Source organism: Anas acuta, chromosome 5, assembly GCF_963932015.1.
Source record: "Anas acuta chromosome 5, bAnaAcu1.1, whole genome shotgun sequence".
Taxonomy (NCBI): Eukaryota; Metazoa; Chordata; class Aves; order Anseriformes; family Anatidae; genus Anas; species Anas acuta.
The window spans coordinates 48,220,424-48,246,739 of NC_088983.1; the positions used below are offsets into that span (position 1 = coordinate 48,220,424).

The following is a 26,316-nucleotide window of genomic DNA, read 5'->3' on the forward strand; positions in this document are numbered from 1 at the left end:
AGAGCTATTGTTGCTGTGAAAACCTTTGGCTGTGAATTAAATTGAACTTTCTTATCTATTCTGTCACTCTCCTTTACAGAAAAAAAAAAAAAAAAAAAAGGAGAGGAGGAGAGGGGAGGGAGAAGAGCTATGTCATAACTGAAGCTCTGTGAATGATGACATAGGTATATAGATAATGGCTTTTACAATATTATTACTTCACATCTATCAATATTCTGCATTTTTAAGAACCTTCCTACTATAGGTGATGTTTTGAGGCTGTGACAAAAGAGAAGAAGACCCCACAACACACAACCACTGGGAGCACTGGAAAGAAAAGACATGCAAACACATAAAGAATAAAAGGATAGGGGGAAAAAAAGACAAAATCTAGAGCAGTCACATTAGCAGTGATGAACTGACCACATAAGCACATAAGAGCACATAGAAGTAGGGTCAGAATGGGCAATTCAGAGAACTGGCTGGCACAAAACAGCACTGCAGCTCCAGATACGCCTGCAACGAATGAATTGCAGTAAGGAGATGGTGAAAGATGGCTGAAGTTTTTTGACAGGAATTTAAGGATTAATAAGAGATAAAGTTCAGGGAACAGTTTTAAATTATATGGAAAAAAAAGGGGGGGGGTGGAAGGAGACAGGAATAATAAACAAAGCAGAAATTTAATACTTATGGCAATAATCATAGATATTTCTGAGTAAACTGGGGTACAAGCACAACAAAATTTGTGACCTCTCATAACAGCAAAGTCCATTGTCCATTGATTTTACTAACTTCTCAAAATACAGTACATTAAGAGAAAATTTTAAACACCACAACTAAGACTTATCTAGCTTGATAGAAACACTCTAAAAATTTAGCAGGATACAAGAGTGCTAATCAGGTTACAAGATCACATTCTTAGCTATTTGTGCCATGAGTAGGATGATCTAGAGACGCAATTTTTGCATGCATTCATGCAAGCCACACACAACTATTAGGAATTTCAAGCATGATATGGACATCTAAGACTTCTGAGATCCTCAAGCTTGTTAGGAGAAAAAAGTTATGAAAGGGATAGAAAACAAATAGTATAATACAGTTTTTATATTTGTTTCATTCAAGAAGAGGCCAACTTTTCTCAAGCACTGGTAAGGACCTTACTCATTACTAATCTACAGGCATTAAAAGTTAATGTTCATAATAAGCTAGGAAGGACATTAAAATCATTTTTTTAAGAGTACACGTGTTAAGTAATTCATGTAAGCAACATAACCAGTTGAATGCAGCAAGCGCAGAGCAAAATCAACATTAGACTTGGGCATTTCTGCACCATATTACCAAACCAAAGAGTAAAAGGAAAGATTAATACCCATGATTTTTGAAGTCAGGAGGATGCAGCAAGGCAAGTATTATGCTAGAGCTAATAAGCCATCATTTACTCACAGTACTCCACACAGAACCACTTGAGAAATCTCTGCACAGTTTCTGGGTATCTCAGCTTGCCATTGCTCCCCACAATGAGAAATGACCACAAATGCACTGCTACTAAGTGATAGCGGATTTACCAGAAAGCATATTTTCTGTGTGCATTCCACTGAATTCTAAAAGATATACTTCAATGGGACAAAGGCATACAAACAGTTAAAAAAAAAATAATCATAGAAATGTATATTTCTACACCATCAGGCAACCACTACCTGTAAAACTCCAGCATTTTTATGACCCTACTCATATGGTGTTTAAATATAGTTAGTAATTAGTTTTACCAGTCTCCATGTAGGTACCCTTGGAGTGGAACTGTAGCACATCCATATGGGGAAGGATAGAGGCTGCTAAAAGTTGCTGTCCCAGAATATCACATGGGAAAAGAGCAAGAGAAAAGACAGGCCTCCAGCTCTTTCACATGCATGAGAGGGGAAGATAGTTCATTAGAAGGTTTGTGATGGGTCACAACGCATTTCACGCAGCCAAACAACCCCCAGACACCACAACGGGACTTAATTCAATAATTGCGTTTGGGTTGTTAAAGGATGCTGCTGAGGGCACTTTTCAAACTGAACACAGTAATATTTCAAACATCAGTATTTAAATGCTTCTCTCATTTCAAAGAGAGAGGTGAAAAAAGAGTGTGATTAAATTTATGGAATAACTGAGTTATTGCTTTGGTTTATAACTATATTGCTACACATAAAATCATTACTTGTACTATCTGGTAACTTAGAAAAAAACATCATTCAGCATTCAAAAGGACAGCGCTTTTCCTCATAGGTATTTAAAAGCTTGCCTGACTTAACAAATATGTTTCATTTACACAGTATTCTTGGAGGACTGGAACGAAAAAAACAATTAAATTGTACCCTACAGAAAAATACCTTCTTTATTTTTCTTGAAAGTATCCAGATCTACACAAAGAAAAAAATTTCAAAAACATATCAGAAAAAAAATCAACATTTTTGCACACTGTGGTTTGAATATTCTAATTCTGTCCAGCAGTATGCATCTGTGTAAAGCCATCATTAGATAATTCTCTGTCCCATAGCAACCACTTTGTTTTCTCAGGGAAATAAAATATTTTTACATCCTTAGGCAATACCTTTCTCTGCATGGTTTCCTAAATGAAGCTGTTTGTAATCTGAAGTTAACATCTCAATTTACAGTGGGCTTTGCAGAGATTTATAGCTATGTATGTGGAAAACAAACTGCTAGCATTAGGTTTTTCTAACTCTCTCTATATGTGCATGTACAGAGTGAGTATTTAACATTTTATATAAAAGCCTGGATTTGTTAATAAAGTATTGGTTATTTAAAGTAACAAATTCAAGTTATCAGATGTATTCGTGTTTTAAAACAATTATTTAAAAGAGAACAATGGAAAGACAAGAGAGGTGATGTTTTAATCATCTGAGCTTATAATAATTTAGTCCTGAACTTGCAAAGTAGTAAGAAAGAAAAAAAGGACATTCAGTTTGCATCTTCAAGCACTGGGGAATCGTGATAATGGGGCTGGAAGTAAAGTCTCTTAGAGTCACAAAAAGGTCATACTTGGAATATTTGATTTGTTTGGTTTGTTTGTTTGTTTTTGACATCTCATTCACAGAAAATTGCCTCGAAAGAGACATCATTTTATTCAAAAAATTACTGCTTAAAAATAAAATAAAAAGACAGATTTCTGAAGTTTGTCTATGCCAAATGGTTCCTGTAATCTAGTCTACAAATCAGAATGCAACATTCATGCTAAATGGTTAACATAAACACCAGGGACTAAAGGCAGCTTGAAAGGATCTTCCTGTTACTGTCACAGCTAACCATTTCACAGTAATCCACAAATTTCGGGGCTGCTGGTCAGAGCCACTGGTTCTCAAACAAGGGTTTGCAGTACTTTCCCACAGGTCTCTGTGGAGCTAGCTTTTTCTTAAAAGGGTTTTTAATTATTAAATCACACTAAAATGACTATACCTATTTTAAATAATTTACTCATTCTATTTTACTGTGCAAGTCACTGCTTAAGTTCCCTACAGACATTACACAAAACCAAATGTGAAGAGAGAGGAGTATGCAATATAGTAGTATGCCACTGAAACAATGGCAAAAAAGGCATAGAAGCAGACCTTGTACCACAATATGACTTACTGTCACCACATAGAGTATTCCGAGTCGGAAGGGACCCACAACATGAGGGCTTGGGTGCTGACCTGAACATCATCTCCATTCAAGCATAAAAGGACTGTCATGAAAGAAGAATTCTGATTTATTTATTTATTTATTTGGCAATTCTATCATGTCTCTTCATTGCATCAAAATATGACTGATTTAGATTTTGACAACGAGGTGCATTAGATTGTGAAAAAATCTCCCAGGGGAAACTGGAAATGTTTGAGACGTGGAAAGCTAAACAGGATGCAAACACCCACACAAAATGCTGCAGGAAAATAGTAAGCTGGAATAATAACATTCATCTAGCTGCTGTACTACACCATATCTTTACCAAATATGATTTCTCCAGCTAAATTTTGAAAATTGAAGCATCTAGTAAGTTACAGAGTGAAGTTTTGAACCTTCACAACTGTTCATTAAGATTGCTGACTTCAGCAAAGATTATTTTTTTTTCATCTCTACTTACCCTAGCCTTTGAAACCAAATACAGAAAGAAAACTAGTAGGAATCCATTCAGTCTCAAGTGCAATTTAATTTTTTGTTATTAAGCTTTAATGGAAGGAAAAGACATGATCGGAGCAGTGTTTATTTCAATGATGATGCAATGTGATGGGTGCACTGCATAATGTCAGATGATATCAAAAGATGTGTCCTGGTGTAACCTCCCTTATACATAGTGAGAAGCCTCTGAAAATACAGAAGGCAGCAAACAGCTTTGAAGCTGTTACTGGAAAGTTGTCATTTGCTTTCAATAACTGAATATGATTTGTGATTATCTAGTGTTCCAAATTGCTCAAATGATTAGTTACAAAACCATGTCTTCTTCAGATTCTGAAAGGCTCATCTTTCTTATTTAATAGATTAAGATTTTTGTCCTGAGCACTACACTGAAAAGAATTGTACAAAATCAACTTTAGGCAAGTCTTGTTCTCCTTGGTTTTGGGGCTGCCTCACAGCAGCACGCATAGACCCAGATTTCCCCAGTGGGGCTTTTCCTGACATCACTCAGGGATGCCTGGATGATGGGCACAGCTCAGGCATACTTTTGCTTCAGCTGTGCCTCTTGGACCAACAGCCACTGCCCAGGATGCTCACTCAGTTTAGGGAATGGATCAACAGCTCAGCTGAGTCTGGATCAACTCAAAGCTGCTGAAGGAAGGAAGCAGGACTAGTAGTTTTGCTCATTAGCTTTGTAAACCCTTGGGATATTCTCCTTTTAAAACCGTCCTCCCCAAAAGACATCTTGTATAAATTTCTCTTCTATTGTACATTCATAGATTCAAGAATTAGATCAGTTCTCAGTGCCCTTTTCATAGATGTAAGATGATCACCCCATACTTTGCGTTTACAAACACTTCATCAGGCAAAGACAAAAGATTTAGGAATCTATGAGGTTATAAATCCTTGTTAAGTAATTGTCATGGCAGATTCCGACAAGAACAAAAAATGTCATAAAACTAAGCAATTCTCCAGATAACTTCCAACTTCTAATAAACACAGAACATAGTACATCTATACATTTTATTACAAAGGCTGTAACCATAGTAGAAAATGCAGCACAATTTAATTCTGACAACTTGTAATCCAAGTTATACCACAGTTTGAATAAAAATAAAAATAAAAATAAAAATAAATAAATAAATAAATAAACAACCTCTACATTACAACTTTAAACCAAAAATATCTAAACCTAATGAAACTGCATTGAAAACATCCTGTATTTTAGCTAAGGCTCAGGGGAAGAGTCTTAAAACATTCATATTACAGCACAGCAAACCATCACTTTTGCTAAATTAGCATAATATAAATTTAAAAAAGATATCTGACTGTAGAAGGGGAACTATGAGAAAATGATGATAGGAGACTGGAGATGAACCATCGTCTCCAGACACAAATAAGAACACTTCTTACATTGGACAAGAAGTGGAGTAGCCACTGCAGAATACGTCAGAGGTTGATGAAACAAACATTTTCATGAAAACTTTAACTTCGTTGACAATGAACTCTTCTCAAAAACAATAATAATAATAATAAAAAAAAAATCTAACCAGTTCTAACTTGGTCAACACTGTTTAGGCAAACTCAAAAGCTGTCAACTACACCAATATTGTAGTTACTGAACAGTGTCAATCTTCATAAATGCTGATCTGTGTCTCAGTTATTTCCTATAACAATGTGCAACTACACAATTATTTTTTTTTCCTCTGAGATATAACAGTGATAAAAGATCATCATTAAATGTATTCTAACTGAATGCCTCTCACCAGGATTTCAACTGACTTATCTTTAAACTTTATTATAGTAGAAAGGACAAATTCTACTACAGTAAAAAGGCTACCAACGTGATTTATTCCAGCAAAACATACTGTGCAATCGTTTAAGAAAACAAACATCTCGAACTGTGCCTGATATTCATGATGGATAGAAGTACTGGTTAATTCATCCCTACTGATTTTAAAATAAGTTTATTTGTGGTTTGTTTTTGGTTTGGTTTGTTGTTGGTTTTTGTTTGCTTTGTCTTGTGGTGTGCTTTTTTGTTTGTTTGTTTTGTTTTAGAAAACTGTGAATGTGGTCTTTGTTTGTGCAACATGTATTTATATTCTGAAAATCTTTTCTTTGATCCAGCATCAAACTACTAGTCACATCAATTTCTGAAACTCAGATGCACAAAAAGATAAAGTAGAGTTAAAGTGCCAGAAGAGTATAGCCAAAATACACCTATGATAAGAATAAGTTTAACATTTCCTTTACACTTCTGATAATATTAAGGACATGGGAAAAAAATGAAGAAAAAGAATTTTTAAAAAATATAATGTTATATATTGAAATGCTTGAAGCATTCTATTTCAAAAATTGGAGAACTTATTAAAATGGTTTTGTCACTTGCTTCACTATAAAAATAGATATGCATATACCCAGATGCGCATACACATGTCCACAGACAAATATGCGGTAGACGTACACCAATAATCCTTTATATAAGCTTTCCTTGTAAAACTTTTCTTCATAAAAATGTTACATAAATAAACCAGGTAAATCTGAGGTCATATATTTTAGAAACATTCCCCTACTTTGCAGAGTCCCTGGAACTGCATGGCTCATGCAGACTTCTCGTAAACCTTGGTGCAGCAGTGAGGCCACTGTCTCGGTAAAGTGTTAATGTTAGGACCTTTATGATTTCCAGTGTCTTTGAATAAAAATTAAGCAGCTATTCTTTTCATATATTGAAAAAAAGTCCAGGCTAGATTTTGTGATGAAATTTGGAGTCTTCCTTTTAACAACTCAATTACAAACCACATTAAAATATCAATATATTAATGCAAAGTAAAATATCAGTACAGATTAAGCTATAACCATTATCTTAAAAGAAATTGTATTAAAACACTACATCTATACTAATATAAATATTTACATATAATCAGTATCCTATTTATTACTCATCAAAAATACTAAAATCAAACAATTTGCTTTTAGGTTTTCACAAAAAAAAAAAAGTATCAAAATTAAATGGATAATGTTCTATAGTGGATGGGAGACAGATCAACCGAGCATTATGCAAGGAAGCTTGCCCCATTTCTTGCAATGCACATATTAATCTTCATTTATAAGGTTTAAAACAGTCTTTCTGCATAGATGTCTGTCATTTGAGCTACTGTTCTGATGTTATAGTTTGAAAAAAAAAAAAAAAGCTAATTTGGCCCAACCCATAAAACATTGATTTTCTAAGCAGAAATTTCCAAAATAAATGCTGCCCTTCTTCTGCTGCACATTTACTGGCTTTCCAAAGAACAGAGGTGGATAGGGCCACGTAGAGTAGGCTCCAATATACAGAATCTGTGCTCAAATACTTGCAACAAGACTGTGAAATCAGGTGCAGAACTGCATTCTTTTTCCTAGACAGTATAAATATCCAGTATTCCATCATACTTAAGATAAAGTTGTTATTTTAAATATAATTTAAATATAATATATATTTTTAATATAATTCAATTACAATTATTTAAGTTTGATTAAGATTGCTTTTCACTGGTCCTCATACAGAAGGTTGCCAACAACTAAGTAAAGACTTGCACATCAGTCCCAGAATGTGTTAGGCTTTGTTAATCATGTGCTATGGTATAGAAATCTAAGTAATGTCTTTCATGACTGTCAACAGCACCTCTACCCAAAGGCTGTGCTTTGTATGCCTTGTTGTTAATCATTGTCTCTGATCCATTATGGTACTCCCTCTCCTGGGGACAAAGGCTGAAGTAAATTAAGCTCTGCAGGGCTTCTTGGTGATGTTTACATTGGCCCATTAAATCAGCTTAGTGCTGCTGGAATACATCAGACTCTTGATAGACCTAGCCTAGCCCTAGCCAACATGTTAGGTGTCCTTTACCATGCATCCTGCAGTCCTCCACCCTGAGCAGCTCCAGTGTGGGTGGCTCAGACTGGGGTGCACCAGGGCACGCTGCAGTTCTGGCCTGTGAGCCAAGCTTTCCTCCATGGGAAACCCAGCAGAGGAACAAAGGAGAGAAAGGGGTTGCATGCGTGCCTGGATCTGCTTCGGACATGGAGTTGAGAGGTGCCAAGACAGTCATTTATCATAATAAAACATAACCCCCTAGCATTCTGTTTGACATACTGACTGGGATAATACCACTTTCAATCACAACTTCAGATATTTAATTTCATATATATGAACATAGTATAAAACATTAAAAACGGGTTATTGTATACTAGTCACAATGAATAGCATCTTACTCCAAAAATACTCCCTCAATTCCATCCACCTTTTCAACATACTAAGGACCAAAGATGGAGTTCAAAGTCATTCTGAGCCCATGATCTTTGATAGAGACTCAATTTAGCTACTGCCTATGTAAACAGGCTCAAGATAACAGAATAGTATTTTGTGAAGTCTTAACTTGTGGGGCAGCTATGCTCCTAATATACCTCTGTGTTTCACTAATTTTCCTTCACTAGGAATAAAAGCACCAAAATCACATCTTTCTACCATTACCCCCAAAGAGAAAAATGACCATGGTTTAACCCTTACCTGACAGCAACAGATTCCGGGGACTTCTACTTGGATATGGGAAGCAGGATCCTTTCAGAAGGAAGGGCAAGGAACGAAGGCAACATTAAGAAGTTAGGTGTCAGAATTTGATTTTAAGGGGAAAAAATGTAAGCAGAAGTTTATGTAAGTGAAGTTCTTCTTATGGCATGACTTGAAAATGGAAAAATGGGCAAAATAAACATTTATAGGAGATGAGGAAGTGATCTCTCGTTTCTCCCACTCTGCTGCCCCTGTCACTTTGCACAGGAAATGAGGTGATGAAAATGAGATAATGATAAAGGTAATGAAAGGTAATGAAGAGTGTTAGGAGTAATTAAGGACAGCAGAAGATGGTGATACAGAGCTTAGAAGACTGAAATATCTTAGAATCACAACTGGAACAACAAAAAAAATCTGCTTCACTTGCAGTGTTTGAGTTCCACATGTGAAAGTCTGGGACCACTTTCCGTAGTGGTGGACAAGTCACCACCAACACCACACCATCACAAAAAAAAAAATAAAAATTAAAATAAATCTAATTTCCTCAAAACATTTTTACTCTTTTTCCTTTCTATTATTCTTTGATTATATTTTGAGAATTTATATTGTACAAGCTAAAAAACTAACGTTAATGAGAAGGTGCATTTTGCCAAATCTTTCACTGCAAATTTCAGCATATAAATACCAAATACAACAAAACGTCCACAAAATACTCATAGGGCTGTTTCAGAATACTTGTGAAGTTCTGTTATCATAGCTATTAAACCATGGCTGCTATTTAAACATTTGCACAACTTTATGTCATGTTTACAATACCATCTCTATAATTTCACAAGCTTTCAATATTTTATCTTGTTATATGTCAAGCTACATTTAGCTTAAAAGCATTACTTTATAATGTGCTTATCTATAGTTCATGTCTGGATGTCTAAATTCAAATGATATTGTTACATTTGGGGAGTTTTGAACAGTTATATTTTCTACGGCTGTTTGGTTCAATAGCATGAGCTGTTTCTAACTCCACTTTCACTGGACTCATAATAAACATCATTTTCCAAAATAACCAACACATCACATACCTCCCTGAAAGCCTTCACATTACACATCTGACCATTTCAATTAAACATTTGGTTTAGAATGGCCCATGGCCTAAGTTTCAGAGTTTCGACATTTTAGGGATCAAATTATGATCATGAATAGATGCTCCATAATTATAAGCCTAACCAAAGGCAATGAGAAGAGTGACTGTGCTTTACTTTCCTACCATTCTGGAATACAAAAGGATAATTTTTAATAGGCCATTCTAATAAGAACACTGCCCAAGTTCTGATCTTTTCTGCCTACTCCCGAGACTGACACAAGTGTGCACTAAGGCACTCAGCTGACCCTCGGTAGCTTAATAAGAGAAGATTCATAGACTTTTTCCTATAAGTGCAACACAGGTTGCTTCAATTACTACAGGATTCACTGTGTTTAGATCTACCTGTTTGATATACTGGATATATTATACACAAGAATTGTACATATCTGTGCCTCAAAGTTACCGATGAGAAGGATACCCCAGTTATCCTTTGGGGACATACTGAAGAGTAAGAAGGAGGTGCAAGAGAGATCAATGCAAAGTCTCCTGAGCTGGAGAAATAAATTAACCTTAGTGGCAGAGAAACAAAGACATCCCCGTTCCTGTCATTTTTCAGGAAGCTTAAGCAGCAGGTACAACAATGTAGCACTGAATCTTGAAGGGGAGTCCCGAGGAAAACAAATTCTTAATGGAAAATTGGCAACTGACTTTTTTTCACGGTAATAACAGGTATTCAAATGGAAAAGAAGAGAAAAAGCAAACATTGCCAATATTTTGGCATTTGTAGGAGTTATCCAAAAAAAGCTTATCTAGGTTCTCTACAGCTTTAACCTGAGAAAAAAATTGCACATTAATGCTGCAAAGGAGCTGACACTTTTCATCTGCAGCCCACTCAGCCAGGGAACATCCACTTATATACCCTCATGCATTATTCACCAGGAAAATTGAAATAATCCACCAGTGGTTAAGCAGCTCAGAATCAAATGCAAATCAAGGGGAAGCAGTTAAGAATGAGGATCATTCATAGCCTTCCCTGAACTCCTGACTCTTCCACAACACCGGCATGCAGACTGCAGGAGCTGCTCAGATCCTTGCAGCCCCATTCCTGGCTGCAGGTGCTTGGTGCAGCCTAACCTGTAAATGGGCCTATTTCTGGGATGATGGCAAAAGCACTGACCCTTGCCTGTGCTTTATTTGTAGTCAAGAGGATTCTCCCTCCCTGTCAATAATAGCAGGTTCTTTGGCACAAACCTGAGAAAAATCAACTTCTATTTTTAAAAGCCTCTGTTTGCTGTAGCACTGACTATAATCTGGAGTTTAATTTCATTCTTTATCTATGTCACCCTGGCCATAAAACAGTCAAGCATAAAAACAAATTTAAAGTTTAATAAAACACTTTTTTTCGGTGAGGGTAGAAGTTACTGCTGTCACTATATTTATTTTCAACAGAAAGCTTCAATGGAGTTTACTTTATATTGCGATCAATAACAATTATTTTATTACATCTATTTAGGAAAATACAACAGCAAACAGTAACATCAGAAATCATATATTCATTTTCAAATCTCAATGAGTAACTACATGTCCCGTTAGCTGTTAAGAAGTTATACACTACATACAAGCTAATGTGAACAGTAGAGGCATGCATCATTTCTGCAGGTTTATACCCAGCAGTACATTGGATACATTTTCAGTGAAATCTACTTAAACTTTATATTGCAAGTACTTTCATGAATCTGAATTTATTATCATTGATGCATATTAAGGATGTTTTAATATCCATGCATTAATGTTCTTTATAAGAATTTAACAGCTTTAACACTTTTTTAAAACAATCATTATACTGGTCATATCTTATGCATTTTTCCCCCACAAATATACAGCAAAAGATTTTTCAGTTCAGTGAAAACTGATGTTTGTTTTTCAGACAAGATATTTCCAAGAGAAAAAAAAAAAAAAAGGTTGCTTTTATTAACTACTTAATCATACCAACAACCAGTTAAACTCAAAAATTCTGTTTGCAACCCTAGATTCGATTTCGTGAAATTTCAGAATGACAAATTACAACAGAAAACATTCTTGCCATAAATGGGAAATTTGAAAGTGTAAAATAATGAATGAAAAATTAAGTACACCTTTCTCTAGGTGGCAAAAAAAATAAAAAAAAAAATAAAAAAGTCTATTAGTTTCATACACCTTTGCAGCCCTTTCAGATATGTGTTTGACTGTCAGAAAGACTAAGACAAAAAATAAATGGAAATAAATGGTAGATATTTTAAGTACCATGAGAAAAGTATGCTGTTGACAAAGAAAGAAAACAAAATTAATAACAACCTCCACCAAGAATTCAACAATATTTTTTCAGTAAGAATTTGGCTAGTATCCTAGGAGAGTCACATTATCTTTTACATGATTAGAAACATGATTGACATAAAACACTATTCTAGCAGCTCATTTTCCTGTAATTCAGTTGTATTTCTCTTCATGAATTTTCAGTTAAATTCTCTCTTTTAGATCTGCTGGAGTAAAGTCTGGAGCATGTCATCTAAACTGTATCAAGTAGTACCAATACAGCCCGCAGCCATCCATGAACACATCACTTAGTGATGGGAAACAAGAGCCAAAGTCAGAGAGAACAGGGTGAGGCTCTCACTTTATGGAAATTACTAATAGATTTTTAATGTTCACATAAATCTAGGCTGAAACTCTACTCTCATTGTACCTCCTTGATGAATTCTGCAGATAGATCTCTACTTGTCCCCAGCACAAACACATCCTCAAACAATATTAACCTCTGATTCTCAGGATCCTGGGTACTTTAAACACGATGCTTTTGCTATAAAGCTACATAAATTTTCCATGGAATGTGTGGTGATGTTTCTTTGCCAAAAGTAATCCCTACATTTGAAATCAACTGATTAAAAAAATAAATAAAAAATTAAATCTTAAAATAAGTTATTTTGATATAATTAGGACATTATACACCCATACTTAAAATCCTTAACACAATTGATTATTCATTTGGGCTGAATAATTGAGATCTCCTGTGCTTCTGTTCCTAATCCAGGACACAGTAGCATTATAGAAAAAGGACATAAAATAGGTACTCAAATATTTTGCCAAATGTTTCAGAACTGGCACCTCTCTTCACAGGCAAACTATACTGACTTTATCCCAAATCTATATGTGATAAAAGATAAAATCTTAAGCATCTTTAAACATAGAAAACTGATTCTGATTTATAGTTTCCTTTGGGTCAGTGCTTATTGCACTGATTTATTTATTTATTTGTTTTCCAGAGGAAAAAAGAATATAGACTCTGATGGCTTTATTTTATATATGTGTTAAAAACAATTAACCACCTGATCTGGATTTTTTTTTTAAGCATATCTGTTCACATCTTGCTACATCAGAAGTAAGCAAGCTATAAAAGCTTAACACAGAAGTATAAAAGCTATTTGAAATGGACACCCTATAGGTTTTATGAAGTATATATAAATGCAAAGGCTCTATCATGAAACAAAATGGTTACTGTATGTGTCATAACTAAACCCCAACATCTATAGATCTGCATAGGAAGGTAAGTCACAGACTGTTATTTATTTGGTAACAATCTGTAGACTTTATCTGTGTGCTAACCTGACATCCCATGAAATAAATCCTGCACCCAAACATTTTGACCCCTAACATAGCTTTGTTCACTATAACAACTTGGTAAAATACTCATTTTGGGTAACAGGGATTTACACATGGTTTTGGAAACACACCTTACTTTAACACTGATATTAACTAATGGTCAAATGATACTGCACCAGTGCCATCCCATATTATTATGTCCAATTTTATAGGCGCCTGTCATGTAGCGTGGATGAGCAGGGCTCCTTAAGTCAAATTTTAGGAGTATTTATCAAGGGGAGAAAAAATAAATAAATAAATAAAAAGACAGAAAAATCTTGCCAAAATTCTGAGACTTCTTTAGCACTGTGATATTATACTGGGTTGACTTCTCCTTAGCGCCTGGAAGCAATTCAACGAGAATAGAGAATCTAATCCTTTACAGCATGTATTTTAATGACTCATTGTTTTCCTATTTCTTTCTAGCTTCCACAAAGCTCAATGGACTTGAGCATGATTATTAAAACACAAACAAAAAAAACCCTTTACTTCTCTCAAATAAAAGCATATCACAAAAACAATTTAGCTGTAACCAGTAAAGGACATTCTAAAATTAGAGCCTGTTGTGTTAGGGATGTAACAAAGTGTCTCAGCCATATGCTGGTGTAATCTATAAAAGCTATATTCGAAGCTTATGTCATTGTAACTTTTTCAGAAGGCAGCAAAAATGCTACCATACATGAACCTAGTATTATTCAAGTCATTTTAGATTTTAATCAGCATATAGCATTGGATCAATAGAAACATTTGGATACCTGAAATACATTACAATTTTATCCTCATATGTAAAGAATATATCATTACCAAACATTAATTGTAGCTAAATGAGGAATCTTTGGTTTTGAACAGCTCTTTACATCCAACTTACTCCTTTTTTTTTTTTTCCACTTAGATGAAAGATGTAAATCAAAAGAGAAGCAGATTTTTTTTTTTAAATCTACACAGGACACAGTTATTTTTCAGATTGCATAGGATGCAGTCCACTAGCTGCCAGGAACAGACTTAATAGATTTTGTCTTTTTTCTTCTCAAAGCAAAAACCCAAACACACCCTAAGACTAGCCTAAATCCGTAATAATTTATGCGGAGTTCATCCAGATTTACACTTCTTTAATGCAGAACATGACCTGCCGCTTGCATAACAGTCTAAACACAAGAAAATTTCCCTCATCAATTGAACCATTTCCCTCATCAGCTGGTATAGCATCAACTCCTGATGAGAATTGTTCAGAAGTAGCCATGGACTGAAAACAGATAAAAAAGGCTTCACAAAAAGAAAAGTGCCTAGGACACAGAAATTCCCAGGTGCCTACAACCAGTGGGGTGGTCGCTGCCAGCCCAGGGGACTCTGCACTACAGCACTCAAAGCACGGGCAGTCACCAGGGCAACCGGCTCATCCCATAATACAGGGACCCTGCGCTCAACATCGCAGGCTTGGGAGATACCAGGTTCTCCACCCTCCTGGGCTGCAGCTCTACACTGTGGAGAAGAGGCATGTTCTTCAAAGGGGGAACCCCTAGATTTATATGTATGATGATAGCCCCCCCCCCCTTTTTTCCTTTTTTTTTTTTTTTTAATGAGAAAATGGAATTAATGAACAAAACCAAAATTCTATGAAGGTCTGATCATAATTAATACCACTATACAATCAAAAAGTTTTTATCAAGTGCTACTCACTCCAAACCCCTGGACAGGTCAAAAATATGCTTTATTATGTATTTATTTTTTGCCAGAAAATCACTTCAGAATTACTGGCTAATAAAACACAGGTACTCCACAGAAAGATGAGAAGCACTGTTAACCCACAGAACCTTACATTTCATTGTCCCTTTCAACACACTTGAGGTGGCCTGTGAGCAATGACTGCATTATTTACCATGAAGAGAAAAATACAGTTCTGTGCTAGAAAGTCCACAGCATATTCTATATTAGGAATCTAGCTAATGCAAGTTTGCTTTCATTTAGTTGAAATAAACAGTGTTAGATTAGTTCTTACATTTTGTTGTCTCTTTTGATTAACTTCATATGTAAGATTGTGCATCTGTTGCTTACAAAGACATCTGAATAAACATTGTTAAGCTAATGGGTCAAAAGAAAAATAAACACTCTGTCCTAAATTCAGATTAGAAAGGAAGAATGTCAGCAGACTCCTGAGATCCCTTTTAGCTACTTTTAATTTCTAAACTCCAAAATAAATGTCTCAGAACTAACACACAGGACTCCAAGGATCCAATCTAAGACCAACAACGTATTTTACAACCGCTTGTAATCCCTCATTTTCCCTAATATAATCTTTTCTTCAAGGAGCGTTAAACTGTTCTTCCATTGCTAGCAGTCCACTGCTACTATAAAACAGGGCCATCTCTGCCAGTAGCTGCAACACGGCAGCATAAAGATACATGGCACCGACAATACTTCAGGCTCAAGTATCTCATACATCACTTTCAGAATTTACTGGTATGCACTGCAACTTCTGCATGCACTGTGACATGAGAAACATAAGCCAAGTTTTAGCTTTGTACCAGCCAGACTCTGAAAAAAGTACAGAAGATAACCCAGTGCAGGGGTGAAATTCAGCCTTACTTTTTGAAAATGGGGGACAAAGGAAGTATTTTCCTTATTCCAATAAGTTTACAGTTTCTTACAAGATTGCTGAGTCAAAGGACAAGTCAGCAGGCAGGAATCTCAGCAAGTTCCTCAGACACAGGAAAGGGTTGTATCTTATATGGGAATAGAAGCTAAACAATGGAGAAGAAAAAAATGGAACAGCACTGAGGTACCAGACTTGAGAGAACGGGAAATAAGCTGGCACAGACAAAAACAGAACAATGAGGAAAGGTGAGAATGAACAAAAGAATCATGAAAGCAATCATGATTAAATGGAGAAATGATCTGAAAGAGGCAAGATGCAATTAAAATGAAAAACATAAAATACTCATTATGGCTGTAATTAGCAGTTAGACAAATCCAATGTGGGATATGAAAGACTTGGTAGCTGTGTTGAAGAAAAGGCTGTAGATATTACAGGAGATGACAAACTGATGACATATTTCTGGGGCAGACAAGTGAACTTATTCTAGCTGTTCCTCAAGCCAGACTGTCACTGTATCGATAAAGTAGCACAGAACCATAAGCTAGCTATAACTAAGCTAGCTGAACCTGATTGCTTGGAGGCTTTCTGGTGTTAAACACAGTTCAACAAAAAGCTGAGCTCTTTGTGTTTCAGAGAAAGTGGTGTCCCATATGTTTCTTCTGAGCACATGCAGAAACTTCTGGGCTTGCATTCAGAAGACATAGATATCCCTGAAGTTAAAGGGTTGGGGAAAAGAAAATACAAGACTAAGATGCATAGGGAAAACTGTCTTAGGTACTCAGCTCCTGGTAATCAACCAAAGTATTGGATATGCATCAAACTAGAAAGAGTTGAAGGGACAAAAAGAGTGTCCAGAAGTTGCTGCTATACTTCAGGTCATCACAAGTGGTTCTCAGTTGGTTTTTTGTTGTTTTTGTTGTTTTCTTTTCCTTTTTTTTTCTTTCTATTTTTCATCCCATAAATACGAAATATACGTAAACCATTGCAGAGCAGAATCCCAGCCCTTGCCCTGTGCAGCTAGGTCAGCATCAGAGTCCCTTTGTTGTCTGATGGCTTCTTCACAAAGCAACAGAGCAATCTCTTCTCCACCCTCCGAGTTCCCTACCACCTAGCCATTTGTACATATTTAAGATATGGCACTACCATGATAAGCCAAACTCCCAGATAGAATGTACGTCTCTTCCTCTGGGGAAAATATCTCCTCCCTTTGTGCAGATAACTGTGCGGATAACACTGAATGCTAAATAAAGAGTGCACTCTGGAATACTGATGGATAACAGAGTAAATTTCTGAGCTACTGGTACTTCAGGATCCTTTATTCAAAGATCTAAAAACATTTTTCATAGAATTATCTGGAAATAGTCAATTATCTGATGAAATATAGCTAACAAAATGCACTATTCTGCTTTTTATTTTATTTCTTTTCATATGCATCATTTCATGCCTTTAGTTTTAATTCCCTGGCTTTTCAGAAATGGAATCGCACAAATATATCCTTCCCTTTATTTTCCTATAATAATATCACAGCCATTTTCTCTGGCTATTCTTAATCGCTTTGTTCTCTTCACGGCTTTTCCTAGTCTTAGAGAAGAAATATGTAAAAATAGGCCACAAGAAACTAGACACACTTGATATGCACAGTAAAAATAGAGCTCTTTAGCACCTGGCGTTCTTGAGAGTGTTAATGAAGCTGGCAAGATAAGCCATGCTTTGACCCAAAATAAAAAGCTAAGCCCTCAGAAGAAGGGTAAAGATAAATTTGAACTAACACAAAAAAATTCCATGGGCTCATGGCCTCTTGACCTCCTGCGTGATGTGACCCCAGAAGTCTGGACAAGTGCTACATGGACAAATAAGGAGGGATTGGACTTTTGAAGGCAAAGACAGTGAGGAAGGATCAGGGTGTACAGCATGAGAGCATATACCCCTGGGAGGGAGTCTAGGAGGGCTCTCATCTCTGCAGGAGCATTCATGTAGGCAGGATATGCAGGAATAGGACACATAATACACATGAAAACATTAATTTCAATCTGCTAAAATCCCTGAGGTCAAGACACACATGTACCTTGGTGCTTGCAGCACCAGAAATGCTAAAAGTGGCTGGATGATAGATTAAAATAATAATAATAATACAATAAAAATAAATAAATAAATAAAGAGGAAAGGAAAGAAAAGGAAAGGAAAGAGAGACTCAAACCAGCAAGCAAGCTGACAGTCTGCACTTGAAAGGCTTTTTCTGAAGCAACAAATAATTTCTTCAGGATAAATAAATGATTTGTGTTAAATTATAGATTTCATAAGGTACATTTAAAAGTGAAAACACACCAGAGTTCATGTTTAATTTCGCTATCGCAGATGTTCTGAAGAGATGTAAGCGGCAGTTTACCAAGTAGAAAATGTTGTAATACAAAAGATTAGATACAAAGAAAGGAAATTTATCAAGTACGAGAATACGTTAGATGGACAAATAAGGTCATTTTATTTTCCTTATTTCTAAAAAACAAACAGCTAGAATGATAGTTTTAAGCCAGTATCTTTGCTAGAGTACTGAGGTCCTAATCTTCTGGTGTTAGCAGAAATAAATGTATTTATTAAAAGCAAAACAGAGATACTTCTACACTTACACAAATAATGCAAACTTAAGGTCATTATCTCCTCTTGCCTCTTCAATTTAATAAATCTTTTGTTGTTTTCATTCAGCATGGATTTAATTATAGCCACTCTCCTGGATAAAATTTACTTTGCAACCTCTTCTGAATCAAGACACTATCATAATTGTCTTTTATGAAAAAAAAATAACAATTATTTCAGCAACATTACATAGAAGATGGAGCAGAAAATAATCTTTTGACTTCAAAACCTGCATATGAAATTGTCAAGACACACATAAAAAGGGTAAGAGAAAAAAACATCATAGAGGTTTAGAGACTCCCTGAGCAAACAATCCTGGTACACATTACCATGATTCCCAGGCTATGCAGTGCATGTAACTATGCTGCCCTGGGCAGGCTGTGGGAGATTCGCCACATTGAAGATGTCTGGCCAAGTAACAGAGAAAGCAGAGAGAAGTGCTCCAGAGAAAGAGGTGGAAAACAATGAATCAACTTACTTATTTGTATTTGTATCTATATGTATAACTATAGCCAAATACAAAGAAAGCTTTAGATAGGCTAGCAAATAAAATTTTGCGTCTAATTGGCTAACTTGGAAAGTGAAGAAATTAAAATTGACATCCCTTAACGACATATGCCATCCATAAATTCTGTTGTATATTATTATGTAAAGAAATAACTTACATTTCAACTCTTCCTGAAAATACGCGAAGCTAGATAACACAATTTGTCTGACATCTTTTAAAAAAGGTTACTGCAACAAATAACATATATATTATTTAGAACTATCATGTGTGACCGGAGAGAACCATGGAAACTAGAAAAACAGACATCCAACTGATTCAGCAACCCTCAAAACTGCAAAATATGGAAAAAACCATCAAAAACATTTTTGTCGATGAACTGAACATCTGGCAGTGAAACAAACAAACCAACAAAAATTCTCCAAACACCAGCTCATTAAAATAGAGATGGAATGACAGAAAAAGTTCAAGAAGTTTCAACTGCCTTGGGCTCCCTGATAACTTTGTCCAAGATCCTAAGAAGATCTGGTTTAAACACTCAGGAAGTGTTTATTCTTAAGGTACCTTCCACAGTGTGACAAAACCTTGACTGAAAAAGACAATGCTTGTTGCAAACTCCAAGGGGAAGGCTGTCAACTCAGACATCGGAACACCAGTCTATGAGATTGAGATATAAACAGAGTAACAACAACAGCGTGAAATATTGTGAGCAGTGTGAAATACAGTGTGAAGTATTACACTCATTACGAAGCAGCATGCTTCAAAGCCTATCCCTTTATCAAGCCTCATCTGTAATTTGACAACAAATGGTCTTCTCTGAGGACACTGTTTCCTTTTGAAGAGACAGCATATTACAAGATCAATTTTCACTGAAATTCTGACATTAATAACATGATATTAAAATCAGATTATTCATAAAATACTAAAACAAATTTCTTCACTGAAGCCTGAGTTCTTAAAGCAAATTTCCAAACCATTGTATATTGAATGGAAAACAGAACATCAACTGAATTTTGATAAATAACATTGTCTGGAAGAAAACCAGTATGTTTAGCTGTTAAGAACAAGGGTAAAATTATATAAATTTAGCATAATAGACAGAGGAGCTCCAAGTAAGGGAGTCACTGAAGTGTAAAAAATCTGTTCAAAATGGAAGATATTAACAATTACTGAAAAGCGTAGCTTGAAAAGGTTATTTGAACCATTCTAAAAGAAAAATGTTATCCCTGACAATCACTAAACTCATACAAATGCTTAGCGAATTATTTTATGATTGGCAATGAAAGCAAGTTGCATCTGCGTTTGGAAGGCTGTCCTTATCCAAATCCAATTAGTCCATAGAAGATGTTCCTTTCCCCAGGTAGAAGTCATATTGAACCTGATTATTTTCAATAACATATCCATTAATACATACGCTGGCAGATAAGAAGACATATTCAGAAGTTACAGATCCACCTTCTTTCCTGTAGCCTTAAGTTTGTGTAATACAGGTAGTCTCATTATGGAAAATAAATTACTGGGTGCAGAATAAGGCCTGTGATGAAGTCCTCAGTATAAGAATGTACATTACATACAAGTTTGTTTCTTTTTTCACTTCCTTTATTTTTTAGTCAATATCTGTTAATACTTTGGGAACTACAGGAAATTTCTTCAAGAATAACTCCTGCTTACTCTTGCCTATCTCTACTTTTTCTTTTCTTTTTAATCTCTACCATTTATTTCATGTTCTTTCATCTCTTGTCCTGTGTTCTTACCATTGTAAATGGGAGAAATAGAAAGCCATGGGATTCTGTACACATCTATTTCTCCATTTGGCCTACATCTATTTTTGACATGACTTCACTGCTTCATTGTTTGAAATCCTGTGTAGTGTTCAACCCAGTCTTAGAGAGCTCTTGAGGCTCATGCTGAAAAACATTCTAAAGAAAATGTGTTAGCTTTTCAGGAATACTAGAACTCTCTGTACAATACTTCAAACAACTTTCCTTCCGTACTGTCCCTTACTGGGCTGTCTCATATCTGCACTGATGAATTCCTGCCTCATTTTATTAGGTGTGGGCCTTCTAATATTCTGATATTGGTACTGCCATCCAAATAATCCTGTTTTGTTTTATCTATATACACATACACACACAGGCACATATATATAATGATTAAAATGTACATACTTCCACAGGGCACACCCTCCTTAAAAATACATATATAAATAAATAAAAGCATGCAATTACAGAAAGTATAGTGATATGGATTTTAATGGACCCTGCAATAAGTTAGCACCAAGACACTTAAAATTACAATAATATTGATAAAACAGCAATAGAAAATGCTAGCAAATTACATGATTTCTTTTACGCTAAATTGAATTGAACTTCATTCAGGTTCTACATCTACCTACCCACAGTTTTTTCTCTCTAATAGTTTAGATCTGCACCTTGTTGCTAAAATGGATGTCTTAAAAAAAAAAATAATAAAATATATATATACTCAAAGTCCAGCAGGTACAGCTGACAAGCTGGTTGGAGTTACCAACTCTAGAAAAATTCACAAATGCATCCAATGCCATCAGATAGCAAGACAGGTACAGTTTTCCAAATCCCATCTATCCATTGATGCAGGTTTTAAACAAGAAAAAATGTTTTTTCTAGTTATAATCCAGTTCCAGCAAGAATTAGTTAATACAAATTCTGTAATCTGCACTATGGAGAAGGTCAGACTGCATGATCACACTAAATCTCTTCCAGCTTTAGGATCTGTGACCTATAAAATTGAGCCAGAGATCACTGAACAAATTTCATGTCCCATATAAATTCAAAAGTACTATCTTCTTTTTAGATCCCCTAAGCCTAATTCAACACATTCTGGTTTCTGGCCTTGCCCTTGAAGGCACCCTGCATGATCTAGCTAGGAAAGATGGTCTCCCAAGGGACGGGTTGCCTGCTTGCCACTTCCAGTAGCTCCAATGGAGCTGCAGAGGCTTAGAACAGGATCTGGCCATCAGCTGGAACAATTCAGTTGAACACTTCAGGCCTCAGCACTGCACTTTAGTGAAAATAGAATTGCAACAACTGCTTACACAAAGGTCAATTTCACTTGCAGGGAGTAACCAAAAGTCATTATTGGAAGTTCTAGTTCAGCTAAAATATTAGTTCAAAGTTTCAGCATTTATGATGTCTGGGGTATTTGCATTGCTGTCTGCTTATAACGTGACCCTTGATCTGCCTATTTGGCTCAATGGCATTATCCTTTTATGCATTTCACCAGAATTGTTGAGGATAGCATAATCTACTCAATTACTTTATTTTTTGTAAAGCAAGCTCTTACTCATTTGATAACCTGCTCAATATCCAAAAATACATTCTGCTTTGTCTCCAGTCAGAGCAATTATCCCTGGTATACTTGAATCATTTTTCCTACTGATTATGCTTTAAGGCTTTCTTCCCTTTTTTCTTTTCTTTTTTTTTTTTTTTCTTTCTCTCAGCATCATGCTAGCAACACTATTTGTCTGCTTGTTTTTTAACTCATCAGATTGCATTAGTTCTTTACACAGGCTACAATTTTACTTCCCCGAACACTACCTCAGAAGTCTCAAGCCAGTGAAAGCTATTAAAAACAAAATCAAAAGTAAAAAGGAGAGCAATGGAGAAAGGACCATGCATTATGGCACACTTATCCTTTAAGAACCTGGGGAGGTAACTGACCCAGCTCCATGATGGAACGACACACAGGAATATTACCCCAAAAAAAAGAAAAAAAAAAGTCTCCAGCTGCTGGATATAATGGTCCCAGCCTAGAGGGAGCAGAGAAGGTGAGCAGCATTTCTATTGATCTGGAGCTAGCAAAGACCTGTCTAGAAGCCAGGCTAGGAAGAAGTGAGCACTGAGGGACACTTTGGTCCAAACATGACAAATGGGGCAAGTCCCAAACACATACCAATTGTATCCCCACTTCCCTTCCACCTGTCCTCTGCCATCCTCCCAGACATCTCCAGGAGAAAGATGGGGATAAGCCAGCCAGTCTTGCATGACCTGCACCCACTGTTCAGACCACAAAGCTCTTGCATGAAATCAAAACTAGCTCAAGGGCACTGAAGACAGCCTGGGGTTCCTGTGGTAGTTTATTTTTTGCTCACTTACAAGGCCCTTCTCGTTCAATCTGTAAAATAAACTCTTAACAGATGCAGCTGTGGCAATCATTCCCTACCTGGCAGGTAGCAAGAACACACTACAGACTGGTTTACAGTACCAGACCGCAACACTCTGCAATCTATAGTACTTATATTAGCAGTTACATGTCAACATTTCTCTCCTTAGTTTCCTGCTCAGAATTTAAAGTAAGCTTTAAGAAATCACAGGCTATGACCAAGTACATGATCTGAAATACTCTGCTCTGCCTACAGTTTCACATCAGATAGTTTAGAAGCCCTGATCCAGAAAGCCCACAGAAAAATCAAATGTATGAATATGCACAGAACTATACAATTTCAGAGTCCAAGAAGAACAATCCACTTCTGAAAATTAAGCTTAAACTTTGAAATAAAACAAAACAGTTAGTGCACTATTTTGTTCTAATACATATGCAGAAAAAAAAAAAAAAAAAAACAAACACCTGTGATCAAAGGGAAACAAAAACTACTGTAAGTTTTTCAAGCCCTGTCCTACATTCCAGTATGTAATTACATTAAAAGATAACAATTCCCAGTTTTCCAATTTATTTGCTACTGCATACCAAGACTGAACATATGACGTTCTATTCCTTGTAACCCTTTGGAGAAAAACAGATAAATAATAACAACAAATTTATTGCACACCACTTGATACTTCTTGGGTTGCAACTCATCATAGAAATTGTTAATGGAAAGCTTTTTTTTTTTTTTTTTTTCTTGCCTATGGACATAAGAAACATTCATTTCACATAGGTATTTAAAATACACTGGAAAAGGGAACACAGGATTATGTCAATCTCCCACACAATATGCATTTAAAATGTGGCAATGAAGATCTTAGTGTCATTGGTATCCTGATTACACTAATATCATCCCTTTTCCATGTTAAAATGCCTAATAGCATATGAAACAGGTTAATGTTACTCCCATTCAAATGACAAATGCATAGGGCTGTAATACATGCTTGTGTCCCTTTTGCTTCTATTAAGTAACATGAGCTAAAAATAGAACCAGTCTCATGCTACTGACAGTTTTGTGGATCTTTAAGTCTTTTGATTTACTGCCCTTTCTTGTTTCTGCTTTTATCTTTCTCAGTATGATTTCTCCTAACTTGAGAAGTATCCTGCAGACATTTGATTTATGAAAATCAAAATTATGCAAAGGTTCCCAAAACCAAAATAAATAAGTTAACAAGCAGAATATTCATTGGGCTGGATAGCATTTAATAAAAATAAAAATAAATAAAAACAAATAATAATAAAAAACACACTTGCAGCTGAAATAAATTAATTAATAAGCCAAGAATGCTGACCTCAATCATTCTGATCTAATTAAAGAAAATGGGTTAGAAAAGCAGTTTTACCACAAACCCACTAGTATCCTTGTCTTTTAAAAGACCCGTTTTGCTCATTCTACAATAAAATGCATGTTTCTTAAGGTATTTACAGTCAAAATTCCAATAAAAATAAATATTTTTAGTCATATTTTACTCATGAAAAATGTTTGATATAAAAGCAATTGCCCTGTGTGGAATATGTACATTTTAAAGGAAAAGCCTACTATATTAGCAGACTTGCAAAAAAAAAAAAAAAAAGAAGAAAAAAAAAAGAAAATCCATGCGAAAGCACAGGCAAACCATCACATACACATATCTCTGCATAATTATAGAGGAATACAGGAACTCTGACTTGAAACCTAGCAACAGTATCCAAGTATTAGTTAGTCTGCTAATCAACTACCAAAACTCACACACCAGCTCAATGTGTTTCATTTTTCAAAAGCAAAAAGCAAACAAAAATAAAGCAAAAGAATCCTATTGCTTCTAGCATCAGCGCTGCTGAAGGACAAGATGTACAATATAAAACAAACCTTGTTCACTTGAAGAAGAACAACCCATGTCATTTAATCCATCTGAAAATTCATCTCATCACAAAGAACCAAGGCAAAATACATTAAAAATAGGCTATCCAAGTCAAAGGATTATCAGCTTGAAAGATACTTAATATCTGCATATCTGTACCTAATGAAAGCTTCAATATTACATATATGATTGGTTTTTGTACCTCCATCCTATAGAAGCCATAGTAAATTCTGTATAGCAAATGCTTCCTAAATCTGCTGTGCTCATTTACTCACAGACAGCTGCAGGCTGGATGAAAACAATCAGGGATTAACTTTTGTATTCATCACATCTTTTAATCCATTACTTTCTCTTAGTTTGCAATAAATAAATGCATGAAGTTAAATAAATTATAAATGTACTGTAAATAGTTGAAATATTTTTTTTTTAAAAAAGGACGTTTAAAAAGGGACATTATTTTTTTTCAATGGTGTGGTACTGCCATGCAGTACATGAGGAGTGTATGTCATGACTTCCTGAGTGCAGCAAAGAATAGTCATTTTGCTCCAAGATACTTCTGGGTTCCCAAGACTTCCATAATAAGTGATAATTAGAATAAGCTGCTTTGACATTGTTATTATTCCTTACAAAACTAATTTAGGGGCTTGATTAATTGAAATAATCTGAGAAGCCATACTAAGTATTTCACACTGCTTGTAAAGCAAGTTTCTGAGTACCTTATGGTAATAGGTTTTCTTGCTTTATGAAAAATATTATTTTCATTTGTTTCAAATAGGATTAATTTAAAAAATTATAGGACAATTTACATTCAACTTTGGCATGTCTATCAAAAAAACAACAAAGGGATCCATTGATGTTTAGAACTTCATAAAAGAAATAAATACAATTAAATCTGTATCTATTTTTAAATCCCTTACTGATATCCCTTTTCCCTCTCTTTGAAAACCTTTATTTTTCTATATGTTTTGGTCTTGCAAATCAGCACCATCTCCACCAAACAAGACTGATGTAAACATTCCCTATTAATGACAGCAAGGTGTCGATTACTGTACTAAGCTACAGGAATTGTTTGCAAGGCTTTTTTCTCCATTTGTTTCTCAAAATTGCAGCACCAAGTCAAAAAACAGTAATCCG

The 26,316-nt window shown here is 35.4% G+C and overlaps 1 protein-coding gene across 7 annotated transcripts in view; it reads right to left on the bottom strand.

Moving 5' to 3' along the window:
- The window catches only part of SHANK2 (SH3 and multiple ankyrin repeat domains 2), a 352,365-nt gene that overhangs the window by 239,502 nt on the left and 86,547 nt on the right, over positions 1–26,316 (bottom strand). For 4 of the 7 annotated variants that reach the window (XM_068684610.1, XM_068684601.1, XM_068684602.1 and 1 more), the window contains one exon: positions 8,675–8,725. The exons of the other annotated variants lie outside the window; for them this stretch is intronic. In XM_068684610.1, the coding sequence (XP_068540711.1) occupies positions 8,675–8,725 (51 nt within the window). The remainder of the gene's footprint in view (positions 1–8,674; positions 8,726–26,316) is intronic. 7 annotated transcript variants of the gene reach the window in all.